This window comes from Callithrix jacchus, chromosome 10, assembly GCF_049354715.1.
Source record: "Callithrix jacchus isolate 240 chromosome 10, calJac240_pri, whole genome shotgun sequence".
NCBI classification, from domain to species: domain Eukaryota; kingdom Metazoa; phylum Chordata; class Mammalia; order Primates; family Cebidae; genus Callithrix; species Callithrix jacchus.
In genome coordinates, this window is record NC_133511.1 from 68,201,589 (window position 1) to 68,227,551 (window position 25,963).

The 25,963-nt window shown below is 51.9% G+C and overlaps 1 protein-coding gene across 10 annotated transcripts in view; it reads left to right on the forward strand.

Moving 5' to 3' along the window:
• ARAP1 (ArfGAP with RhoGAP domain, ankyrin repeat and PH domain 1) overlaps positions 1–25,963 on the forward strand; it is a 75,326-nt gene that overhangs the window by 3,063 nt on the left and 46,300 nt on the right. For 6 of the 10 annotated variants that reach the window (XM_035264129.3, XM_035264130.3, XM_035264132.3 and 3 more), the window contains exons 2-3: positions 16,875–16,957; positions 22,674–23,229. In XM_035264129.3, the coding sequence (XP_035120020.2) occupies positions 22,718–23,229 (512 nt within the window). In that variant the 5' untranslated portion in view covers positions 16,875–16,957; positions 22,674–22,717. Of the gene's footprint in view, positions 1–9,986; positions 10,040–16,874; positions 16,958–22,673; positions 23,230–25,963 lie in introns of those variants that run through there. The other 4 variants (XM_078340271.1, XM_078340272.1, XM_078340275.1 and 1 more) reach the window with 2 other exon arrangements.

Here is a 25,963-nt window from a genome sequence, read left to right on the forward strand (position 1 = left end):
TTGGGCAGGTTAGAGTCAGCATCCTCCACAGCCCTGTGCAGAGGAGTATGTTTTAGAAAGGAGTTCTGTGCTAAGGGTGGCCACTCCAGGGGGCTGAACAGCATAAGGATTTAGCATGTGGGGTGACATCCCTGTCCAATGTACATGCCCCACAAAACTCAGAGCCTGTCCCTGAATCAACCCTAGTGTCCCCAGCTCTGATCAGAGAGGACATTTTGTCTACCTACCCCTACCCCTGGCCAGGCCCTTAGGCCTGTACATTCCAGCCAGGGATCTGAGGATAGTCCCAACTCAAGGCAGATGACCCCAGATGTGAGGGACAGTGGGAGACAGTGCATGGTTTGTGTTCCACGTGGCCTTCCTGTGGAATGTCTCTCTTTCTCTTTCTCATCCTTGGCCACAGTACAGAGGGGGAGAGCCTGTCCTATATTAGGACATCTGTCCTAGACCATTGGGACAAAGAGTGGCTGGGAGGGGACATGGAATTAAGTGACCAATTCAATAACAAGTCATTATTTAATAGTAGTAATAATAGTGGTAGCTATTGTTTCTTGGAAGCTTACTAGTACCAGGCAGTGTGCTAAGCACTTTATATAATAAATTCATTTAATCCTCAAAATAGTCTTATGAGGTAGGCACCATTCCCATTTTACACATGAGGAAACTGAGGTCCCAAGAAGTTAAGTGATTTGCCCAAGATTATCCATTACATAGAATAGCTGGGAATCTCAGTTTCCGTTGCTTCACCGTGAAAACCCCAAGCACTGGCAGGCATTGCAGACAGAGGAGGTCCAAACCCAGTCCTACCCTGGGAACTGTTAGTCAGTGACAGACAGAGACTAGAGGGCCACCTGGTCAGGTGACATTGCTGGTGACCAGCTGTGGATCTGGGATGCCCTCAAGGGTACAAGGGTATCCTGCTTGCAGACTGGACTAAGGCCCCAGCCCTGGCATCTTGTGGAAGTCTGGTTTCTGCTGTTGTCCTATTTACCTTGGCTCTTGTTCATACAGTGATTCTCCCAGACCCCATTTTGCTGATAAGACTAAGGGCAGTAGCAGGTGGTGACTTGCCTGCAGTCTCCTAGCCAGGGAAAGCAAGAGCAGGCACTGGAACCATAGCAGGGTGCTCTGAGGCCTGCACTCTACCTCTCTGCCTTGAGCTTCCTTCAGACCCTGCCCACACTGCCTTGCTACAAGGTCCAAGTCTTTTCTCCTTGACCAAACCGGGAACCTGATTCCTGTTGGGGTGCTGGGACTTGGCTACAGCAGAGCATCAGTAACTGAACCACTCTGGAAACATGGTTCCAGAGCCCAGAGACGGGGACCACCTGTGGTCCAGTGTGTGGGGCTCAGGGCCAGAGGGCCTAGAAGATTGAGGCATCAGTGAGTCCTCCCTGAGGAGATGTGTTAAAATCTTCCTCCTGTTCTTATCTTCATTGCTGTGAGGGCAAAGTTAAAGGCAAGAAGGTGGGAGAGGATCAGGATGGCCACTCCTCTGTTCTCATTCTCAGGGTGGGACCAGGGGCCACACCTGGAATCTTGGCTGTCAGTGGCCCTTGGGGAGCTTGGGCTGGCCCTCCCTCCTTCTGGCCAGGCGGGTGCTGGGGTGGCTTAGCCCCCAGGACAGAAGACCAGAAGCAAGGCTGAGCTGCTGCTGTGCTTTGGCCTTCCAGGTGCCAGGGTCTTCCCTGCCAGCTTTCTTCCTACTGGCCCAGCGAGCACTGCCCTACCCTGGGATCCCCCTCTCTCCTCCCCAACCTGTAATACACAGGGCAGGGGTCTCCTGTAGTCAGGCACACAGTTAGGAACCCAGGGTCTGTCTCAGGCCTCCAGCTCAGTAAGAGACCTTCAGCTGGACATTTATCCTCACTGGATTCAACTTCTCTGGAGCTTCAGGAAGGGGCAGTACGGAGCAGCTCTAGAGACCCCCCCAGGCTTACCAGCCCCCGGGTGTGAACCAGACAAGACAGAACAGGTGAGACATGAAGTGGGCTGGGGGGAGGGGGCTGTTCCCCTCCTCTCTACTCCCTCTACTCTCCACACTGAGCAGCTAGAATTTTATTTTATTTTTATTTATTTATTTATTTTGAGACGGAGTTTCGCTGTTGTTATCCAGACTGGAGTGCAATGGCACGATCTCGGCTCACTGCAACCTCCGCCTTCTGGGTTCAAGCAATTCTCCTGCCTCAGCCTCCCAAGTAACTGGGACTACAGGCGCGCACCACCATGCCCAGCTAATTTTTGTATTTTTAGTAGAGACGGGATTTCACCATGTTGACCAGGATGGTCTCGATCTCTTGACCCCGTGATCCACCCGCCTCGGCCTCCCAAAGTGCAGGGATTATAGGCGTGAGCCACCGCGCCTGGCCGCAGATAGAATTTTAAAATTCTGGGTCTGAGATTCTAGGCTGGAGAGATTTGAGGATTTTAGGGTTTTATGTGCCTGTGAGTCCCAGCTTCTGAATTTCTGAAATTCTAGGTTCTGAGAGCCTAGAAAGTCTTGAGTTGGGCTGGGTCACCCGTGAGTTGAGGCTGAGGTATGTGCCATGCTTCAGCCAGGTTGGTGGCAGATGGACGAGGCCTGGAGAGTTTCTCAGTGCTGGCTGGTGGGTCAGAGGCCCAGCTGGTCTCCAGCCATTGGGTGCTCTCTGCACCTACCATCCCAGCACACACCCAGCTGCCTCCCTTTCAAGAAATCTGGTAACCCTACAGACTAGGTGATAGCAGAGGGGGCAGTCAGTCATTTTACAGTGGGGAGAGATGGGCCAGCCCCTCTCTGCATTCCTGGGTGATAGTGGGGCTGTTTCCATGGACACCAGGGCGGGGTTGTGGGGAGGCTTAGGGAGGGCTGGTGGCTGGCTGATTCAAAGAGCAAGGTCAGGGTCCCACTGCTGGCCATTGGGGCCAGTATGGGATGTGGCTCAGCAGGCCCAGGTCCCTTGAAGGGTCAGAGCCAGGCTTAGGGGCCTATGCAGAGATGGTGAACAAAACTCAGGATCCTGAGGGGAGGTATGCTTTGTCTTAGGGTGCAGAAGGCTGGGCTTGGCCGAGGGACTTAGGAGTTGCCACCCCAGCTCTCTCCCATGCCCTCTGGGGCTGTGGGCACAGCAGCTGCACTCAAGAGTTCGCAGGGCAGGAGCAGCTGTGCCCCTCAGGGAAGCACAACCCAGCCAGGATCCTTGCCAGGCAGTCATCCAGGAGAAGAGCACTGACAGCCAAGATTCCAGGGTGTGGCCCCTGGTCCTCTCCACCTTTGGGACATGACACAGGTGCCCTTTGGGACACAGGAGTGTCCTTCTGGAAGACTGCCTGGCCAGGCTCCTGGCTGGGTCATGCTTCCCAGCCCTAGCCTGTAGCACATCCCTCCAGTGAGTACTCCGTGTGGGTACGGTCAGCACTCCTCATGGGTCGGGGCAGGAGGGGCCCAGTTCTGCACCCCTTGATGTGTGAGCTAGGCGAGGCTTTCAGCTACTTGAACCTTGGTCTCAGTCTCTTTAATGGGGAACTTTATCCACGTGGCTGCTGTGTGGGTTTGCAGCTTAAATGCAAGTTTGTTCCCAGTGGCCACAGTGTGCCTGGTAGGGAGAATGGGCCACCCTCCACCCCCAGGAGCAGAGTTGGAGACTGACACTTTTCCAGATGATAACAGGACAGCTCTGGGTCAGGGGCTCCCATGCGTGGTGAAGGGATACCAGAGCCTTGGCTAAGGGCTTCCCTCCCCTGCTCCGCCTGAGGCTGCTCTCTTCCTTCTGTCTCTTTCTTGGCTCTAAAGATGGACGTGCTATGCCTAGGGAGTCTGAAGATCCAGGGACTGTCTAGTGGTTCTGTTCCAGTTTCTGTTCCAGGGGCATGAACCAGGACACTCATTTGCCTCTACTGCCTGTGGCCTGAAAACCCACATTTCTCAGTGCAGAACTGGCTTAGCCCACTTGGAGGTATGTGGGGGATGGGAGGAGGTTGCTCCAGTGTCTCTAAGGTTGCCTGAGGCTCCCCCTCCCCAGTTCTTCCAAGGAACAGGCTGCTGGAGGTATTAGCTCAGGCTAGGGGGGCTGATGTCTGAGTCATGGTCCTGACTTGCCGTGTGGTCCTGGCTAGGTTCTTGCCCCTTCTGGGACTGGGACTCACTTTCATTTCTAGAAATGGGGAAGGTTGATTCGGTGGTTCCTAAGTGCCTAAGGAGCAGGTGGTTTCGTTGTGTGGTCCTGGGAGAAAGGAGGGCTGGGGTCTGGCTAGTAGAACTATAACTGGATGGAACGGGAGGCACCTCATGCTGGGAGGCTGGAGGCCTGGTTCTAGCCACAGCCACACTTTGGCCACTGATATGCAGTGGGCAGGTAACCATGGGCAAGTTGTCATCTGCCTGGCTCTCCGTGTGTAAAATTAGGAAATGTTCATTCAGTCGACAGACAGTCACTGTGTGCCATCTTTGGGACATAGGTATCCCTGGTCTTGCCTTGAGAAAACACCCAGCCAAGGTTGGGGGTGAGAGAGTATGTATGTGACAGACACAGTCACAGATGGTGACATCTGGTGTGATCAGGACTGTGACTGTGGGAGTCAGAGACTGCTTCCTGGAGCAGGTAATACTTAAGTTTGAAGGGTGAGGTAGAGAAAGATGTTCTGGGCAGAAGGAACCGTGTAAGCAAAGGCCTGGTGATGAAGTGCTGATGTTAGAGCACGAGAGTGGAGGGAATGAGACCAGAGGGGAGGGGCAGGTGGCAGGAACCAGTGAGTGGAAGCCCCTTGAGCCCCACTGGGTAATGGGGGGTCAGGGAAGGGGTAGACAGACAGGAGAGGGAGCCCCTGCCTTAGGGCTGAGCATTGGTCTCAGAGACTCCTAGAATTCTGCAGTAGTGGTTCTGACCTGCTCTGGGGAATGGTTGAGGGGGTCTGAGAGTCACACTTCTCCTGTGTGGGTGAGGGCTTCCCCAGCAGTGTTTATGGGGCCGGCCCAGCAGGAAGTTCTGGGACAGCATCAGAGGTTGAAAGAAGGGACAGGCCCTCCCATGGAGGGTGCTGGGAAGCCTCAGAGTCAATCTCTGTCACCTAGGCCACTGGGCTGAAACTGGACACCTGCCTTCTCCAATTGCCCCTCACTCTGCCCATCTCTCCTGGCAGCCCCTGTGCCAAGCCTCCTGAGCAGGGTGAGCTGGGGTCAGACCCTGACTGAAGGCCTTCGAGCCCAGCCCTTTGCTGACCTTGCCCCTGGCCACCCTCTTCCTGCCTCCGTGTGTGTGCCCAGCCCCAGCTGCTGTGGCTCAGGAGGTTTCCTGGAGAGCGATTTGAGGTGGGGGGTGGGGGTGGGGGCACTTCAGGAGGGTGAGCAGCAAAGGCTGAAAACACTGGAAGGTGCCACATACTGAGTGCCTGCTGCAAGCCGGGCCTTTGTAGATTTCCATTCATACGTTTCTCAAATACTATCGATTGAGCATTTTCTAGCATTATTAACTCCCAGCCCTGTGAATAAGACAAGGTCTATGCCTCTCAATTGAAAAGTCTGACTTTAACAAATAAGTATCCATATAAGAGTGTCTGATAGTGATAAGTGGGATGCTGAAAAATGAAACAGAATAAGGAGACAGAGGCTAATGGGGTGCTTTTTAGGATAGAGTGGTCAGGGAAGAAAGGCCTTGCATTTGAGGAGGTGCCCAAATAAGTACGAGGAGTCATGCAGATGCCTGGGAAAGAGCATCCCAGCCAGACGGAGCTCGGGGCCCGGCCGCTGAGTGGGAGCATGCAGGCGCAGATTGCACAGGCCTGGCAGGCGGGCTGGCTTTGGCTTTTACTCTGAGGGAGGTGGGAAGTCACTGGGGAGTGAGAACTGATCAGATCTGGGATCTGCCTCATCCCTCCCTCACAAGCCTGCAAGGTGGAGCTATCCTAATCCCATTATACAGATGAGAAAGCTGAGGCTCAGAGACGTTAGGTGAATTCCCAAATCCCACAGCAGGAGGAACCCCTGCCTACTGCCTGTCTGCCATGGTTTGCTCCATCCCCAGAGCACCCTGCTGTCCTCCATGACTTCCTGTTGCCTGGACAGTAAGGACCATGGTCTTAGCATGGCCTTCAAGGCCCTTCTCAGTCTGCACTCAGCCTCCCTCTCCCTCTGTCACTTGACCTCCCTGTGTTCTCCCTGGGCCCTGCCTGTCTCCACACTGTCTCCTTGAGAGAACCCTTGATTCAGATTCTGGCTCTTCAGTGACTTTGAGCCCATTGCTTAACCTCTCTGAGGTTGTTTCCTTGTCTGTAATGTGGCCTGAAGCCACCTGCGTGCTAGGTTGTTGGAAGGATTTTATGAGGCAAGCCATGTGATGTGTTTAGCATGGTGCCGGGTAGATGGTAAGCACTCCATAAGCACCACCTTTTGTTGCTGCGAGCAGGGGTGGCTGGATCAGGTGAGCAGGTTCCAGTGCTCCCTGTGGCTGCTGGAGAATGGGTTGGAGAGGGAGACTGAGTCAGGGAGTCTTTCCTGGCTGTTGTCTGGTTATTTAGTCAGGGAGACTGAGGTCACACGTCCAATTGCAGGCCAAAGCCTGTGGGGCTGGTCCCCCTGTCTTCCTCTCTCCCTTCTGGCCCCCGCCCCGGCCCCACCCATCTGATCACCCTCCCCAGCCAATATAGGCAGCTTCTCCTTTCACCCTTTCACGTGCCAGCAGTAAGGGACACCCTTATCTTCTGTCTTCTGCATTCCAGCGGCCATCTAGAGAGGGGGCAGTTCTGGATCCCTGTTCCCCTGGGCCCCTAGTTCTGGGGTACAGAGGAGCCACCAAGTCCCTCCTACTTGGTGGACAGGAGCGTTAGGTTCCCAGTGAGCTCACAGAGGAGCCAGCTGGCGGCTTCCCCTTCCCTCTGGCGGCATGGTTGGTGCCCGCTCTTGGCCCCCAAGGCACGTGGCAAGGGCCTGTAGCTTAAGCACTGGTGCCTCGGCATCTGTCCAGTCCTGCAGCTTGTGATTCTGTGGTCAGCACTGTGTACTCCCACCCTGCTGTGGTCAGCCCCGTCTCTTCCTGTTTCTGCCTCATTTACGGTATTTGGAGTCCTGGGGCAGTGGTCACAGGAGGATCTTCCTGGAGTCATTCTGTGGCTCCTCAGGCTGCCCCTTGCCCTCTGTGGGAGGAGGTGCCGCAGGAAGTCCTCAGCCCTTGCCCCTGTAGAGTGTGTCTGTGCCTGAGGGCCAGGGGGCAAGGCCAGTGCCCCTCCCCCACTGCCATCTTGCTGATGGTGGGAGCGTCCCAGGTCTCTGTAGGTGTGAGGCTGGCTGGGTCACCTTTCAGGGTGGGAAGGGCCTGAGCTAGTCCAAGGGTGAGGGTTGGGAGAGTGGGGAGGGGCCTGGAGTGGGGCTGTGGAGGGTGGGGGTCAGGAGCTGTGCTGCCTATCAGGTGAGCCTAGCAGGCTGGAGTGTGTCCTGGTTGCAGGGGGCAAAGGCAGGAGGCAGGGGTGAGGGCCCAGAAGTCCAGGCAAGCTGAGAGGCCTGGGGTGAATGGGGGCAGTGCAGGTGCAGGGCAGGGGTGTGCCCAAAACATGGTAAACAGGAAGGAGTTGGGGGAAGGGGCTGTATTCCCCAGACCCATTTGGGGCTGGGGGTATGTAGTGGGGCCAGAGGGACATAGTATGCGATAGACCTTTTTTTTTTTTTGAGACAGAGTTTTGCTCATGTTGCCCAGGCTGGAGTGCAGTGGCACAATCTCGGCCAACCACAACCTGGGCTCACCACAACCTCCACCTCCCAGGTTCAAGCAGTTCTTCTGCCTCAGCCTCCCTAGTAGCTGGGATTATAGGAGCCCGCAACGACACCAGGCTAATTTTGTATTTTTTAGTAGAGATGGGGTTTCTCCATGTTGATCACTCTGATCTCGAACTCCTGACCTCAGGTGATCCACCCACCTCGGCCTCCCAAAGTGCTGGGATTACAGGGGTGAGCGACTGCGCCCAGCCATGACAGACTTTTTGACAAGGCTTAAAACCAAACCACTGAACTTTCAGCTTCATTTATTTGCGAGTGAGGTACTTTAGACATTCCCACTTCATCTCACACCTCCTTCCCTACCTGACCCTCTTTTGGGTTGGAACTTGGGCATGAGGGGGCCCTGGGTGAGGCTTAAGGCATGGTGGGTGAGAGTCCAGGGTCAGGGTAGGGTGTGATGGTATCTGGAGGACAAACCTCAGGGACCCTGGTGTCTGGAGTTTATTAATGAGCCCCAGTCCATTTCCCATGGGAAGGTCCCACTGGGTCATACTCTGTGCTGCTGGCCACCAGTGCCTGGCAGGGAGACCTTATTTGATAGCTTTGTCTTAGTCCCTTGGGAGGGTAAGGCGGGTGGGGAGGGGCTTTGAGTCTCAGTCTTTTATTTTCTATCCAGATGGCCTAGGAAATCGAGTTTCACTTTATAATAGTTCCATTGCTAATCCATGTGTATTGTACTTAAATGGTAAAGCCACCTTATGATGATGGTTTTGGGGAACAAACTGGAACAAACTCAATCTAATGACTTAAAACACGTTGATCATTTTTTTTCTAATTATAAAAGTGATACACAATTGAGAAAACTTTAAACAGTATAGACATGAAGGTTGTAGAAAGTGAAAGTCTTTCAAGATTAGGGTTGGAGTTAGTGTGAGGCCCGAGAGTGGGGTCAGCGATGCCCACTGTCCCTTAGTCTTTTGTGTCCCTTAGTCATTAATAAAATCGTGGTTTAGCATTTTATTAGGGTGATACTGATAGGGCTGCCGCAGGAAAGTTGTTAAAAGGTCCTGCCTCTCACCAGGTCCACTCTGTGTGGGTGTACGTGTTGTTTACTACACAAAGGTGCCTGGCAGGTGTGTGTGGGTGAGGTGCCCGGAGAAGGAGGACTGAAACTCAGCCTGCCGTCGTCTTGCTCAGCTGCTTCCCCTTGTGTGGGGCTCCTGGAAGAAGAGGAATCTTTTTCTAATTTGCCTAAAGGCCCGACCTGGGTTGGAGACAGCTCTTCTCCCCGCAACTCCCTCTGTCCCCACAGTCCCCAAGGGGAGTTGGTGAGTTCATTGTAGGATGGGAGTGTTCTGTGCCCTGGGCGTTCCAGGAGGAGGTCCAGAATGCCGTGGAGTGTCTGGTCTGGAGCTCTGCAGGGAGAGATGGCTGGAGGTAGGCTGTGGTAGTCATTGGTATCCGGGGCAGCTGAGAACCACAGGGTGCTAAGGGAGTCTAGCCCAGAGTTTGGCTACAAGCCCAGCACCCAGGGGCAGGACCAGTTAAGACCTTGGAGCTAGAGACAGGAAGTGACTGCCTGGCGACAGAGGAGTCAGCAGAAGAGCAAGCTGGGCTCCAGTACACATGTGGTGGCGTGTCATGGTCATCTGGGTGCCAGGCTCTAGGAGGCAGGGACTGACAGCTCTACTTTGTGGAGGGGAAACTGAGGCTCAGAACATGATGTGACTTGCCCAGGGCTTCAGATAAGAAATGATGGAGCCAGGACTGGAACCAGACTTGCCTTGCATCCTGGGTGGGGAGGGGGCCCAGGCCTGGAGCCCAGGAACGTTGCTGATGGGCCCCTAACTCCCTACCAGCTACTGAGGCAGCTCTTCATTTCCCAGGCCCTGGGGTCCCACTCAGTCCTCACTGCCCTGAGGGACTGCTCCCCATTAGCCACAAGCACTCTGGAGACCCCAGAAGACAGACCACACCACACATGGGCCAGGACAGGAATCTCCTGGTGCCAGGGAGAGTTCCAGGGCAGAGATGTGGCTTAGGGTAGGACAGGAGACCTCAGTATGGCTTCCTGGGACTGTTATGCAGTGGCCACCAGTCCCCGAGAGATGGACACCTGACTGCTTGGCCCAGGGGTCGGTCAGCTGCCCACCTGAAGGCTGTGCCTTTCCTGGTGGGGCTGGAGGAGGTGGCTTCTGCAGAGGCGTTGGGGGCCACTTCTGCACCCTCTGGGTTGGGAACCCAGCCCCCACTAGTTCCTCATATCTACGGAAGTGTCTCTAAGACTCTTGCCTGAGTGACCAGAGTCTGGAGAAGGCCCAGGAGGGCAGCAGACCGAAGGGGCCCTGCACTGAGGTATCACCTGGTGACTGGGCTGGGGAGGGGCCCAAGGGTGGGGTATTGGACTGTGGGGTTGTTGCACCCAGTTGAATTGCTGGTAGGGAGCTGTGTATGCTGGGGAGGGGCAGATCTGAGGTATGGCCTTGGGTGGGGTGCTAGGTATATGAGGCCCTGGGAGATGTGTGGCCCTTGAGGTAGTGTGAGGTGTGTATTTGTGGTACCAGCGGGGTGTGGTTTGTAGACCCAGGCCTGGCCAGAGCTGGCTGTATATGTTCTGGGTTCGTTGGGGCACTCTGAGGAGTTTGTTGAGGTCTGGATGCAGGGCTCCCTGCCCAGCCTGCCTGTGCTGGGACAGCTGGTTCCCAGGGTAGGGGATGAGGCTGTAAAAGGGAGGTGATGGTGGTCAATCTGAGGCCTTAGTCAGGACCCCTGGGCCTGCCTTCCTCTCCTCCTGCTCCCTGCAGGGCTAGGTCTTCCCTTGAACAGACCCGTGCAGAGAGGAGCTGAGGATGCAGTCAGGGGAGGCGGCCTGGCCAAGAGGACTCCAGAGCTGGGGTGTGGAAAGGGTTAGGACCTTTTTTTTTTTTTTGAGGCTGAGTCTCACTGTGTCACTTGGACTGGAGTGCAAAGGCATGTTCTCGGCTCACTGCAACCTCTAACTCATGGGTTCAAGCAATTCTCTTGCCTCAGCCTCCTGAGTAGCTGAGGGATTACAGGCACCTACTACCATGTCTGGCCAATTTTTTTGTATTTTTAGTAGAGACAGGATTTCTCCATGTTGACCAGGCTGGTCTCAAACTCCTGACCTCAGGTGATCCACCCGCCTTGGCCTCCCAAAGTGCTGGGATTACAGACCTGAGCCACTGTGCCTGGCCAGGGTTAGGACCCTTTAAGGCTGCCCTGATCCAAGGCTGACTCACTCATGCAAATCAGAATGTAAAAGAGGCTCAGGGAGGCCTCCAGAGAGGGCCACACCCACACGGTCAGCAGACTCTGCAGGTGACCAAGGGCCAGCCATTGAGCCTCTCTGGACATCTTCTGTTCCTACCCCATTGACATCTCCCGTCAGATTCACCAGGTCCTTTTCTGTGCCTGGGCCTTGTACACCTAGTCCCCTTTGCTTGGAATGGCTTCCACCTGACCACCTCCTACTTATCCTTCAAGGACCAGGCCAGGGGTTCCTTCTAGAATCTCCCTTACTTCACCAGACAGAAGCAGTTACATACTTTGAAAGCCCCCTGAGCTCTAGCAGGTGACCTGGTGAGTTTCTACCTCACATAGCTTCCATGAAATGGGAAAAGAATCCCAGGCTTTAGGCGTGTTATAAGAATAAATGAGGGGCCAGACGCGGTGGCTTATGCCTGTACTCCCAGCACTTTGGGAGGCCAAGAGGGGAGGATCACATGAACTCAGGAGTTTGAGACCAGCCTGGGCAATGTGGCAAAACCCCATCTCTACAAAAGTACAAGTATTAGCCAGGTATGGTGCATGTGCCTGTGGTCCCAGCTACTCAGCAGAGGCTGAGATGGGAGGATCACTTGAGCCCAGGAGGCTGAGGTTGCAGTGAGCTGAGATCACACCACTGCACTCCAGCCTGGGTGACAGTGACCCTGTTTCCAAAAAAAAGAACAAATGAGGCTGGGCGAGGTGGCTGCTGCCTATAATCCTACCACTTTTGGAGGCCGAGGTGGGCGGATCATCTGAGGTTGGGAGTTTGAGACCAGCCTGACCAACATGGAGAAACCCCGTCTCTACTGAAAATACAAAATTAGCTGAGCATGGTGGTGCATGCCTGTAATCCCAGCTACTCAGGAGACGGAAGCAGAATTGCTTGAACCTGGGAGGCAGAGTTTGCGGTGAACTGAGATCATGCCATTGCACTCCAGCCTGGCAACAAGAGTGAGACTCTGCTTCAAAAAAAAAAAAAAAGAACAAATGAGATGAAGGAGAAAATCAGCAGGGGCTGGGCACATGGTTGCCAAATGGTGTGCATTTAGGGAAAGAAAGAAGCTGGAGGGGCCTATCTTTGGCTTAGGCTCTGGGTCATCTTCTTGCTGGGCTGGTGAAACTCAGGTCACTAGTCAGTAGTGGGTAGAGATGTTACCAGGGAGTTGAACTCTGACCTTGGGTTTGAAATGGTAGGTAGAGGACAGAAGGGCAAAAGCTTTGGTTCCAGCAAGGGGGACTCAAGCCAGATGTGAAGGACTGGCTGGCAAGGATTAGAGATTGCAGACAACCCTTACCTCTGGACTGGGACTGAGTGCCCCTGTGAGCCCAGCCACGTCCTGGCACTACTGTGGAGGACAGAAGAGATAAGAAGGGGTACAGATTCTCAGCATACTCCAGGATACATTGGGGATTGGGCAGAGGTGGGCCCCCAGAAGATGAGCAACAAAGGAGAGAGCAGTAGCAGTGCTGAGCTGTGGGGCTCAGCCTCAGAGGACTAGGAGCTTGAGGGGGCAGTCAGGGAGGACTTTTTGGAGGAGGTGGCCTGGAGCCACCTGAAGGTGGGAGGATGTGGTTTACTCACTCACTGTCATCACATAATTTTGGGGGCTCCCTGTTTGCCAGGCCAGTGCCAGTTGTGATGTGGAGGAAGTCGTGGATGGGGCCAGCCCAGCCTGGCTGGGGGTTGGGGTATGTCACTGACAACTTGAGCAAGTCACTTCCTCCTTGTGGGTGTTCGTTTCTTCATCTGTAAACGTCAGAGCTGGATGAACTTGAATGACAGACAAAAGAGTGCTCAAGGGCACTGGGAACCATAGAAAGGCTTTGAGCAGGGGTGGGACTGTAATTGGCACAGTGGAGAGACGATGGAGGGACACGAGAGGAAAGGCAGGGTGGGGGTGCTGGCGTGCTGAAGCCTGACTGGGCCCTTGGGGTGGAGAGGAGGGAAACCCCTCAGCTCTTGGCTGCTATGACAAATCCTGAGCCCTGCCTTCCTGAGGACAAGGACTCAGTGATGTGTCATAGCGGCTGAGGGGCTTAAACCTCTGAGGGGCTTGGATTCGGGTAGAACAAGTGAGGCACTTGCCTCTGTTGCAAATTTGAGGGGTGCCAAAACGCTCAGTAATTAGCTGGGTTTGGCCACGAGATCCTGCGTTCCCCGCTATTTGGGAGGTGGAAGTGGGAGGATCACTTGAACCCAGGAGATCGAGGCTGCAGTGAGCCACTGCACTCCAGCCTGGGCAACAGAGCTGACCCTGTCAAAAAAAAACAAAAGATGAATAAAATTTAAAAGCAATAATCATTTTAAAAAAGGTCAGTAATCAAGGTATATAATATTTAATGCCATTTAAAAAATAAAAATGAATGCAAAAAATCCATGATGAGGAAAACACAAAACATCAACGCTTTAAATAAATAGAGGACCAGTATTGATGATCCTGTCTGTGCCTCAGGCTGCAGTATGGCTTAGCAGAACACTGCTCTAAACTTCTTTTTTCAATTTGCTGCTTTCTCCAGGAAGCCTTCCCTGCCCCAGCCTGGTTGAGAGCCCCCTGGGCTGTTTTTGCTGGCTGACGGTATCTGATCCCTTCCAGCCTGAAGTTCCTGGAAGGCCAGTCCAGGTCTCAGGTCTGGTTCATGCTTCCTGTGCCTTGAACAGGACTGTCCCAAAGGGGTGTCAGTGCTGAGTCTCCATGTCTTTGATCTTAGCCAGATGCCCTTAGTACAGGAATAGGAGCTTGAGAGAGGCCCAAGAGGGAGCCAGGCTTTTCTCAGGGAGAGAAGTAGTTTCCTGTTTTCCAGATCTTGTCATTCCAGTGGGGTGGTTGGGACCATCATCCATCAATCTGTGCTATAGCAGGTGCTCAGTTTTTTTTGTTGTTTGTTGTTGTTGTTTTTGTTTATTTGTTTCTTTGGAGCCAGACTCTCACTCTGTTGCCCAGGCTGGAGTGCATTGGCGCCAGCTCGGCTCACTGCAGCCTCTGCCTTTCAGGTTCAAGCAATTCTCCTGCCTCAGCTTCCCAAGTAGCTGGAATTACAGGCACCCGCCACCATGCCCAGCTAATTTTTTGTATTTTTAGTAAAGACAGGGTTTCACCATGTTGGTCAGGCTGGTCTTGAATTCCTGACCTCAAGTGATGCACTCGCCTCAGCCTCCCCAAGTGCTGGGATTACAGGCATGAGCCACCATACCTGGCCCTCAGTTTGTGTTTTGAGAGGCCATGCAGAGTGGTTAAGAGTTGATGGCTAGGCTGGTGGCTCATACCTGTAATCCCAGCACTTTGGGAGACCGAGGTATGCAGATCACTTGAACCCAGGAGCTCAAGACCAGCTTGGGCAGCATGGTAAAACCCCATCTCTACAAACAAATGGAAAAATTAGCTGGGTGTCGTGGCACGAGGTGGGATAATTGCTTGGGCCCCAGAGGCAGAGGTTGTGTTGAGCAGAGATTTTGCCACTGCACTCTAGCCTGGGTGACAAAGTGAGACCCTGTCTAGAAAAAAAAATTGTTGAGAGTTGCAGTCTCCAGTATGAATAGAGTGTGAACCACAATGCAATGTAAACTGTCCAAGTGAAATTAATGTTAATAATATATTTCATCATGTAAACAATAGGGAAAATTATTGAGATTTTTGCATTCTTGTGTGTGTGCGCTAAGTCTTCAAAATCCAGTGTGTTTAAAATGTAGCACATCATATTCCAGGGACCACATTTTAAATGTCCAACAGCTGTCTGTGGCTACTGCTGGCTGCTATTGGACAGCAGAGGGCTGGACTGTAGTCATACTGCTCCTTCCTGGGTGTGTGGTTAAAGTTATTTAACCTCCCTTTTTCTCAGTATCTTCATCTTAAAACAGGCATAGCAATCATATGTACCTCCTAGGGCTGCTGTGAGGCTTTAGGGAGGTAACGTAAAGTGCCTGGAGACCTGGCGTGCAGTAAGACTCTTTACGGGGTCTCCTCTTGTTTTAAACTGTTGTTCGAGTAGCACTGCCATTTTGGCCAATACTTTCATCTGAAGTGCTAGTTACTTAAAGGTTGTCTTTTAAATACTCACTTTTGGGCTGGGTGGTTTAGGCCTATAACCTTAGCACTTTGGGAGGTCAAAGTGGGAGGATTGGTTGAAGCCAGGAGTTCAAGGCCAGCCTGGGCAACATATTGAGACCCTGTGTTTACAAAAAATAACAAAATTAGCTGGGCACAGTGGCGTGTACCTGTAGTTCCAGCTACTCGGGAGGCTGAAGCAGGAAGATTGCTTGAACCTGGGAGCTGGAGGTTGCAGTAAGCTGTGATTGCACCATTACACTTCAGCCTGGGCAACAGAGCAAGACCCTGTCTCAAAAATAAAATAAGGCTGGGCACAGTGGCTCACACCTGTAATCCTAGCACTTGGGGTGTCTGAGGCAGGTGGATCACCTGAGGTCAGGAGTTTGAGACCAGCCTGGCCAACGTGGCAAAACTGCATCTCTACTGAAAATACAAAAATTAGCCAGGCGTGGTGGTGCGCACCTGTAGTCCCAGCTACTTGGGAGGCTGAGGCAGGAGAATCGTGCTTGAACCCAGGAGGCGGAGGTTGCAGTGAGCTGAGATCGTGCTACTGCACTCCAGCTGGAGCTACAGAGTGAGACTCTGTCTCAAAATAAATAAATAAAATAAAATATTAAAAAAAATATATATATATATATACCTGTTTTAACCCTATCCTAGGCAGTGACAATTATGAAGTTTACTTACGATAAATATCTGTTTATGTGTTTGTAAGATGTAAAATGTTCATGAATACCTGCTGAAGCCATTATGCAGAGCACAGCAGTTTTCAAGTTAACCCTAGTATTGGCAGACCTGACTGCTCTAGGCCCTGGGAAGGGGGACCTGTCCATGCCACCCCACTGGTCCCTAGCCCCACAGAGCCCTGGCCATCTACATAGCAAGGGTGGTGGCCTGTCTACAGCTGTCCTGTTTGTTGTCCTCCTGCCTGGGAGCATCCTGTTTTGGTCCGTTTTCCTCAACCTCCCCTACATGTTAGGGGCAGGGCCCCAAGGTCTCATGCCCCTGACTCAGTTACCCCACTTGTGCCCTCAGCCCACTCCATGGTCCCCAGGGTTAGTGGAGAGGGTCCTGTGTCCCTGTGTCCTCTAAGGTCCCCCACCTCTCCTGACAGGCTCTGTGTCAGGGAGACCTCTTTAGTCGCGGGGCTGCATCGTCCCTTCCTCACCCTTCTGGGGCTGTCCCTTCCACAGTCTGCCCCTATACACATCCCAGCACTGGTCTTATGGAGCCAGAGAGTGGGGAAGTCCTGACTCCTCTTCACCACCTGTGCAGCCTCCACACGCAGACAGCCCTGTCTGTCTGCCTTCTCCCTCCAGCAAGACCTTCCTCTGGTCTGACCTATTGCCAGCTTCTGTGAGCATGAGGTTCCCTGAATCCTTTCCTCTTCCCTCTTCCTTCTCCTCCTCTTCCTCCACCTCTTCCCTACCTCTTCTTCTTCTTTATCTTCTTTTTTTTTTTTAATCAGGATCTGGCTCTGTTACCCAGGCTGTAGTGCAGTGGCTCAATCACAGCTCACTGCAGCGTCCACCTCCTGGGCTCAGGTGATTCTCCTACCTCAGCCTCCTGAGTTCCTGGGACTACAGTCAGACTCTACCATACCTGGCTAATTTTTGTATTTTTTGTACAGATGAGGTCTCCTTATGTTGCCCAGGCTGGTCTTGAACTCCTAGGCTCAAGGAATCCACCTCCCTCAGCTTCCTAAAGTGCTGGGATTATAGGTATGAGCTGCTGTGACTGGCCCCCATCTCTTCTTTCCTTTTCCCTGTCCCTTTCCCTCTTCCCTTCTCATTCTCCTTTGGCATCTCAAAGTGGCCTTGCCTTATGGGCTTTCTCCTCCATCCCTGTCCTTGCAGCTCCCACCCTGGACCAAAATGAGGAGCCCTTCAGAATAGCTGCTGTCTCTGGGAGGACCCGGGCATCCTTGGCAGCCCAGCTGGTGAGTCAGGAGGTAGAGGGGTAGGAACAGGGCTGGCTGTGGCAGGCTAGGCCTTAACACTGAGGTGGGGAGAGGGTTGATGGAGGCTGACATCTGATATCCCATTTTCCATTTTGAGAACTGAACTTGAGAGGCAGAGGGTGAGGCCCAGAGAGCTTGCTAAGAGCCTCCCAGCAGGGCTTGGAACCTTGGAACAGGGCAGGGGTATGGGACAAAGGGACAGGGTAGGGGCCAGCAGGCTGGGTTGTGGGTCGGGCTGTATGTATCTCCTCATTGGAGTCCCCTCCTTGCCCGGCAAGTTTTTGTTATCTTTCTCATTTTCAGGCTCTGTTCATGGTTATCTCATTCTCTTTTAATTTTTATTTACTTTTTGGAAAATGACACAAAATTAAAAAGATACAGAAGGGTATAGTGTCTCCTGTCTTCCCAGCTGTCAGTTCCCCTCCCCAAACACAGTTTCATATGTATCCATCCAGTTTTCTGTGTTTATATTTGCATATATATACTATGTATATAGTTTTTCTTTATCCCAGATATTTATGTAACACTGTTCTGCATCTTGCTTTTCCACTTAACACATCTTTAATATCATTTTATGTGAAGTTTAGAATCTGCTTGTCTCAACAAATTCCAGTTGGTAATTTTAGTTGGGATGGTGTTAAAGTTTTAGCTTAGCCCCAGAGGAACTAGCATCTGTATAATGTTGAAGTGAAAAGTCTCCAGCCGGGCATGGTGGCTCACGCCTGTAATCTCAGCACTTGTAGGAGGCCGAGGTGGGCAGATCACGAGGCCAGGAGTTTGAGACCAGCCTGGCCAACATAGTGAAACCCCCTTCTCTACTAAAAAAATACAGAAAATTAGCTGGATGTGGAGGTAGGCACCTGTAATCCCAGCTACTCGGGAGGCTGAGGCAGAATTGCTTGAACCCAGGAGGTGGAGGTTGTGCCACTGCACTCCAGCCTGGGTGACAACGCGAGACTCCGTCTCAAAAAATAAGTAAATAAATAGAAAAGTCTCCCTTTCCCCAGAGGTGGATTTTCAGGGAAGCTAGAGTTTGAGGTGCAGGGCTCCTTCCAGGATCTAAAGAGGGACCCAAACAGTGTGTGCATGTGGTCATATGTTTTTGTGATTTTTGTAAAAGTGATACTCTTAAGGAGAGCATGTTGGTTGGTCCCTTTTGCGTTGCAATCAAGGAATACCCTGAGTAATTTATAAAGAAAGAGGTTTATTTGGCTCAGGGCTCTGTAGGCTATACAAGCCTGGCACGAGCATCTGCTCAGCTTCTGGTGAGGCCTCAGGAAGCTTTTAGTCAGGGTGGAAGGTGAAGGAGGAGGAGACACATCACATGGTGAGAGAGGGAACAAGAGAGAAGCCAGGCTCTTTTAACTAGCTAGCTCTATGTGAGCAAAGAGTGAGAACTCATTTGTTACTGTGGGGAGGGCACCAGGCTATTCATGAGGGATCTATCCCCGTGACCCCAACACCTCCCAGTAGGTCCACCTCCAACATTGGGGGTCATATTTCAACGAGATTTGGAGAGGACAAACACCCAAACCATATCAGAGGGCACCTAAATTGTGTAAGCTTCAGGCTCCATAAACTTCAGGCCCTTATGAACTCTGGATCTTCTACTTTTCCCTCCTGTCCCTTCAGTCCTTAGTTTTCTTCCTAGGAGGAAGCCGGTAACTGTCACCTTACCCCCGTGTGTCTTTTCAGAGCTACTTTGTTCATTTACTGGTAGCTGCACATGCTCCATGCTCTCCCTTTTTTTTTTTTTACAAAGAGAGAATGTTACACAAACTGTTCTGTGCTTTCCTTACTCATATAACAGTGTATCTTGTAGGTCATCCCATTCCAGTATGTAAGGAGTTTCCTCATTCTCATGGCCGCCCAGTATTCTATTGCACAACTACACCGTAATGTAGTTAACTATTCTCCCATTGGTGGAGTATTCTATTGTATGACTATACCATAATTTAGTTAATCATTCTCCCATTGATGGACATTTTGGTTATTTCCATTCTTTTGCTATGAAACACAGGCGCTGCAGCCAGTAACCTTCTATATAGGTCAATTCTGGCGGGTGCCAGTAAAAGTGCAGGCTAAATGCCTACAGGTAGCTGGGTCAGCCATCTGCATTTCTGCTTTCTTTTTCTTTTTTTTGAGATGGAGTCTCTCTCTGTTGTTCAGGCTGGAGTGCAATGGTGCGATCTGGGCTCACTACAACCTCTACCTCCTGAGTTCAAGTGATTCTCCTGCCTTAGGCTTTCGAGTAGCTGGGATTACAGGTGCCTGCCACCATGCCAGGCTAACTTTTTGTATTTTTAGTAAAGATGGAGTTTCACCACGTTGGCCAGTCTGGTCTCGAACTCTTGACCTCAGGTGATCCACCTACCTTGGCCTCCCAAAGTGCTGGTATTACAGGCATGAGCCACTGCACCCAGCCCAGACATGTGCATCTCTTAGGGCTTTCATGCCTACAGGTATTCCATGGCCAGGGAGGGGATGCCCCACTGCATTACCAGTGCTTGTATTTTCCAGCTTTATTGCTCTTTGACAGTCTGATAGGTGGAAAGCAGTATTCCAGAATATTTTACATTTCTATTTCCTAGTATGGGGAGGTTAAGTTCCTTTCAGATATTTAAGAGCCATTTATATTTTCCTTTCTGTAAATTTTTTCATTCATACTCCTTGCCCATTTTTCTGTTAGACTATTGACTTGTTTCTTATTTCTGCATGCTTTTCAATTATTAGGAAAATGAGCCCTTTGTTCGGAATATGAGTGGCAGATATCCCCTAGTTCGTCAATTAGCTCTTGGCTTTGCTTTTTACCATGCAAGAGTGCTTGATTTTTGCAGAATTGAATTTTTCAGTCTTTTCTGTGTGCCTTCTGGATTTGTTTCATTTCCAAAAGGCTTTTGCCTCTCTGACATGATTTAAAAAATTTTTGTTTAGAGGCTGAGTCTCAGTCTATTGCCCATGGTAGAGTGCAGTGGTGTGTGGTGGTGTGATCATAGCTCATAGCTCACTGCAGCCTTGAATTCCTGGGCTCAAGCAGCCCTCTCACCTCATTCTCCCAAGTAGCTGAGACTGCAAGTGTATAGCTGGTTAACTTTTTTTTTGTAGAGACAGTCTTGCTATGTCGTTCAGGCTGGTCTTAAACTCCTGGCCTCAAGCAGTTGTCTTGCGTTAGCCTCCCAAAGTGTTGGGCTTACAGGCGTGAGCCACCATGCCCAGCCCTGAGATGATTTTGTAAATCCTTTCATTTTTTTTTTTTTTTTTTTGTGAGACAGTCTCTCTCTGTCACCCAGGCTGGAGTGCAGTGGCGCAATCTCAGCTCACTGCAACCTCCGCCTCCTGGGTTCAAGCGATTCTCCTGCCTTAGCCTCCTGAGTAGCTGAGATTACAGGTGCTTGTCACCATGCCCAGCTAATTTTTTGTATTTTTATTACAGATGAGGGTTTGCCATATTGGCCACACTAGTCTCAAACTCCTGACCTGAGGGTATACACTCGCCTTGGCATTCCAAAGTTGTAGGATTTTAGACTTGAGCCACCTTGCCTGGCCATTATTTTTTTAAATACTGAAATCTTTGATCCAGCTATAATTTTTAATTTTTCTTGTAAAGTGTGAGGTAGGGATCCACCATAGTTTTTTTTTTTTTTTTTTTTGAGAGCATTCCACAGCTGTCCCAACAACTTGATAATCCCTTGTTTCCCCACAAGTTTGAGAGGCTACTTTTAGTGTATCCTAAATTTGTGTATGTATTTGGGTCTACTTTTGAACTTTCTGTTTAATTGATGGGTCTGTTCATGTGCTGTTCAACAGTATCCTATACTGCTTTAATCATTGTGGGTTTATAATATGTTTTAACATGTGGTGAGGTTGATTCCTACTCTTTACCCTTCCCACCCTCTTTCTGCTTCCAGAATTTTCCTGACTCTTTCTACTTATTTATTTTCCCACATGAATTTTCAAATCAACTTGTTTAGCTTCAAAAATAATTCTGTGTGCATATTTAATTGGATTGTGTACATTTATAAAGTAACTTAGACATCATTAATCTTTTTGTTGTCTTCTATCCGGAATTTATTATACCCTGCCATTTGTCCAGGTCTTCTTTTTGTCCCTCAATAACATGCCCAATTTTTCTTCCTATTGCTGTTGTTTATCTCTTACGAAATTTATTCTCAGTGTTTTCTATTTTGTGATGCTCTTGTAAATGGGGTCTTTCATGCTGGTTTCTACCTGGCTACTGCTTATAAATGTTGATTTCTGTTATATTAATTTTGTTTTTTGTTTGTTTGTTTTTTTGAGACAGAGTCTTGCTCTGTTGCCCAGGCTGGGGTGCAGTGGCATGATCTTGGCTCATGGCAACCTCTGCCTCCCAAGTTCAAGCAATTCTCCTGCCTCAGCCTCCTGAGTAGCTGGGACTACAGGTGCATGCCACCATGCCTGGCTAATTTTTTATATTTTAGTAGAGACGAGGCTTCACCGTATTGCCCAGGCTGGTCTCAAACTCCTGTTCTCAGGCAATCTTCCTGCCTTGTCCTCCCAAAGGGCTAGGATTACAGGCATGAGCCACTGTGCCCAGCCAGTCTGTTATATTAATTTTGAACCCAGTAACTGAAGTCTTTACTGGTTGTGATAGTTTCTCAGCTGAGCTTCTTGGGCTTTCCAACTCAACACTCACATTATTGGCAATGAATGGATAGTTTATTTCTTCCTGTCTGATTTTAATACCTCCTGTTTATTTTTGTTGTCCAGAGCTTTCAGAGCTATGTGAGGAATAATAATAACAACAGTAAAATGGATATCCTTTTCTCATTTAGGAAAGTATCAATTTATTTCTGTTTTAGTAAGATTTTATTTGTGTAAGTAAGCTGGATATTGAGTTTTATCATGTGCATCTCCAGTGTCTGTGGAGATAATCAGATGACTTTTCCCTTTGTTCTGCTCACCGCCTCTTCACATCACCTCTTGACTCCCACCAGGCTAGGAGCTCTTAATTGCAGGGTGCAGGGGTGGAGCCTGAGTCCCCATTGTCTAGTGTCAGGCGATTTTGAAAGAAGGAATGAATGAATGGCCTTAGTGGTGAGAGGATTTACCCAATTCCAGGGCCAGGCCCCCAGAGGCCATGTGACTGATGCTGGGTTTACTCACCTCCTATAGCATTTCACTTCCTCCATGGGCATAGGGGGTAAGGGGAAGCTACTCTGGGCTCCCAGACTGGGCTTGCAGGAGAGACCAGCAGTGGTGTCCTTCAGCGCTTGCTAAGCGCTTATCCTGGCCCTCACTGGGAACTGGTGCCTCAGAGAGAATTGACCCTGCCCTGGGTCTTGCAGAGGGCAGTGGGGAGTAGGTACCAGACATAGTACCAATCACACCACTGGCCAGTCTCACGGCAGTGGCTGAGGCCGTGTGTTGGGGTGGGGGTAGTGCCGATCCCAGAGATCATGAAGGATTTCCTAGAGAAGAAAATGTGAGGTGGATGCTGGGATAGCACAGGGGAAGGGGTGAGGGGGTTCAGGCAGAGAGAAGAACCTGTGTATTCAGAGACCTGGCAGTACCTGGCCTTGCCTAGCACATGGAGCACAGTGGAGGAAGCTCCAGGACAGAACTTGAACCCATGGCTTGAGAGGGCCATGCAGGCTGCTGGTGAGGAAACCACTCTCGGCAGCCCTGTCTCTGACCTGTGCCTGTTTGTCTATTCCAGCTCTGGACAGAGCCCTGCCAGTTGGGCCTCTGCTGGCAGGAACCATGGCAGAGGCTGGGGATGCTGCGCTGTCGGTGGCCGAGTGGCTGCGGGCATTGCACCTGGAGCAGTACACGGGGCTCTTTGAGCAGCATGGCCTGGTGTGGGCCACTGAGTGCCAAGGCCTCAGCGACGCCCGCCTGATGGACATGGGCATGCTACTCCCTGGCCACCGCCGCCGCGTCCTGGCTGGCCTGCTCCGTGCCCACACCCCGCCGGCCCCCGCACCCCGCCCCACCCCACGGCCCGTGCCCATGAAGCGCCACATCTTCCGCTCACCACCTGCGCCCGCCACTTCACCTGAGCCACTGCCTGCCGCTGCTACAGAGGATGAGGGGCTCCCCGCCACCCCGCCCATCCCGCCCCGGAGGAGCTGCCTTCCGCCCACGTGCTTTGCGGCCCGGTCCACATCCATCCTGGACCCGGTGCTGCCCCCGCTGCCTGCTAAGCAGCATTTGGCAGAGCTGAGCGTTCCACCCGTGCCGCCCCGCACCGTACCCCCCCGCCTGGTGGTGAGGTGAGTGGATGCCACCCAGGGTGGGAGTCGCATGGGCAGAGGATCCCAGAGGCTTGATGAGGAGTTTGTGGCCTTTGGTGCTGGGATAAGAAGGGTGCTTCGGAAATGCAGGGAACAGCAGCACAAAGCTCGGAGGAAGAGGGCTGTCTGGGAACTCGGGAGGAGGGGAGAGCTGTCCAGGTACTCAGTATAGTGCTGGGGCTGTTGGGCACCTGCCGGTGAGGCCTCCAGGTTTCCGTCTTGGGTGGCTGGGTGGACAGTGGTGCCGTCACTGATCCAGAGACCCAGGAACAGAAGTGAGTGTGAGAGAAAGTCGAGTTCAGCTTGGGACCTGGCAGGCGTGAGCTACTGCAGGACATCAGGAGGCAACACGTGGAGGAAACGGAAAGCTGGAGGGTTGGGGTGGGGCTGAGGGGACTGCCCAGGTCCTGGTGCTGTGCTCTTTCACACCTTGCTCGCTTCTCCCACTGCCAAATGTCACCAAATCCAGGGACACGTCTCAGGCCTCATCCTGCATGCTCTCCCTCTCAGAACTGTTTCCCCTCCTGGGCTCCTGGTACCCTGTGTTTTTCTTGAGTTTCCCCTGGCTCCCATGGATTTTCCATGTTAATCTCCTTCACAGGTGTCCTCCCTTCCTGCCATCTACTAGGTGCCCGGCTGTCAGGGAGCATCCCCAGACAGGGTAGATACGTGTTCAGGGTGAGGGGGATTTGGTGGAGCACTTGGGTGAAGTCAGGTGTGTGGAGAGCTGTCTCCTGGTCCCCGTTGTTTGCTGCAGGGCACTCTTCTGGGCTCTGTGCTTCCACGGTCTCATTGATCCCTGCATCAGGACTCCTGGGAGATTCGTGTGCTGGCTTCACGCAGGACAGGAATGAATCTGAGAGACAGCGGGCAGAGGGGCCCTGGCTGCATCGAGGCCAAGTGTATAGTCATGGGGGCCTTGTAGGGAGGATCAGGGAGATTCTTCCCACCCAGGGAGGAACATTAAGTCAGGGGGCCTTGAAAGCTGAGCTAGTGCTATGGTGTTTTGAGTGTTGATTGGTGGAAGCACAAAAAGGGTACATGCTCGTCCTGGGTTTACACAACTGGTAACAGGTATAGGGTCTCTTCAGGAGGCTGGAGGGAAGCTCCAACGGAAGTTTCCTGGTGCCCTTGCGCCCTCTAGTGACCATTCTTCTGTATGCAGGAGCAATTTCTATTTCAATCCCATCAGCTGGTGGGGGAGAGAGAGGAGATGGGGAGAGAGGATGGAGGAGATAAAGTCTGTCTGTCTGTCTCTGGGGTTGGAAGTGGGTGAACAAAGGGAAGAGGCAGGGCCCTGGCCAGGTCCCCTCTCAGGCCCTTCCTGTGACCCCCCAGTCAGGCAGTAGAGGCCTGGGTTCCTGCTAGGAGGCAGGATGCCTGGGTTGGGCCCAGCTAGCTTTGTGACTCTGATGAGGGCCTGCTCCTCTGGGCCTGTTTCCCCATCAGGTGCCCTTCATGGTCTTCCACAGCCTTCTGGCCCCTCCTGGTACTGACGTCTGAGTTCAGGAGGCTTGCTGGGTAGGAGGAGAGCCCTGTCCACGCCCCTGGGCCCCAGGGTACCAACCCCTACTCTCAGAGCCTGTGCGAACGTAGCCACTTAGCCAACATGAGGAGGAGGCCAGGCCCCATGATCAGGAGGAGGTCTGGCCCTTTGTAGTTCAAGGACCCAAAATCTGTCCTGTGCTAAGAGAATTGGAAGGAAATTATTTCCTGCAATTTGGAACTATTTCTTACAGCAGAGTAGGGTGGGGTAAGCTGCCAAGCCTGGCTTTCTGTGTCTGGGGATCTTTGGCAGTTGGAGTTGTGGGCATCTGCAGTCCTCAGCTTTGTACTCACTCAACTCAGAAAGTGTACAAAGTCTTCAAAGCCGTGTGGTAGAAAAACTCACAGCAGATGAAGCCTCATGTGAGCTGGGTCCTGTGGTGATCAGGGTGGGGGCCAACATGGAGCCTGACTGGCCACCCTATCCCTTCTCAGCCCCTTCCTATGACCCCCAGGCTCCATGGCATGTGGAGGAACACTGCTCCTGCCCACCCCCTTGTGGGAGTCCCACCACAGTGTCACATGACATGAGCTTCCTACCCCTGCTGCAACCCCTTGTGATGGGGAACTCACTCCCTCAACCTTGGGGCCTTTCACACAGGTCCTGTGGTGGCTGAGGCCCGTCATCTCCAGGCTCCCTAGTGGAGTGTGGGGGCAGATGGATGCATGTGCACATGTGTACTCTCAGGGTCTTGAATCAGTGTGAGGTATGCCTGGGGCCGTCTGTGTGTGCACCCATAGAGATGGGTGCAGGTGGCAGTGCAGGCTGTCAGGGTAGTCGTGTGTCTGTGCATTTATACATTCAGACGGTTTCTGAGAGTGTGTGATACTAAGATGTAAAAGCATGTAGAGATTTGTGCAGTTTCAGTGGTGACATGAAGTGGTGTGTATGTGAGTTTATGGGGACCTTTGTGCTCACATGTACTGCTGTGGCAGGGACCCTGACAGTGTGTGAGTACATGTGTGAGTGTGCACATGCTGTTTGAGCAGTACATGGCATGTGTGTTATTTGTGCACTGTCAGGCTTGAGCCAGTGCGTGCATGTGTGTGTACATACGCCGCCACGAGAGTGAGCCCATTAGGATGTCAGCTCCACTGGGGCCAGGATCCTAGTTGATTTTGTTTGTTGTTGAATTTTAAACATCTAGAATAATGCTGCGTGCCTACT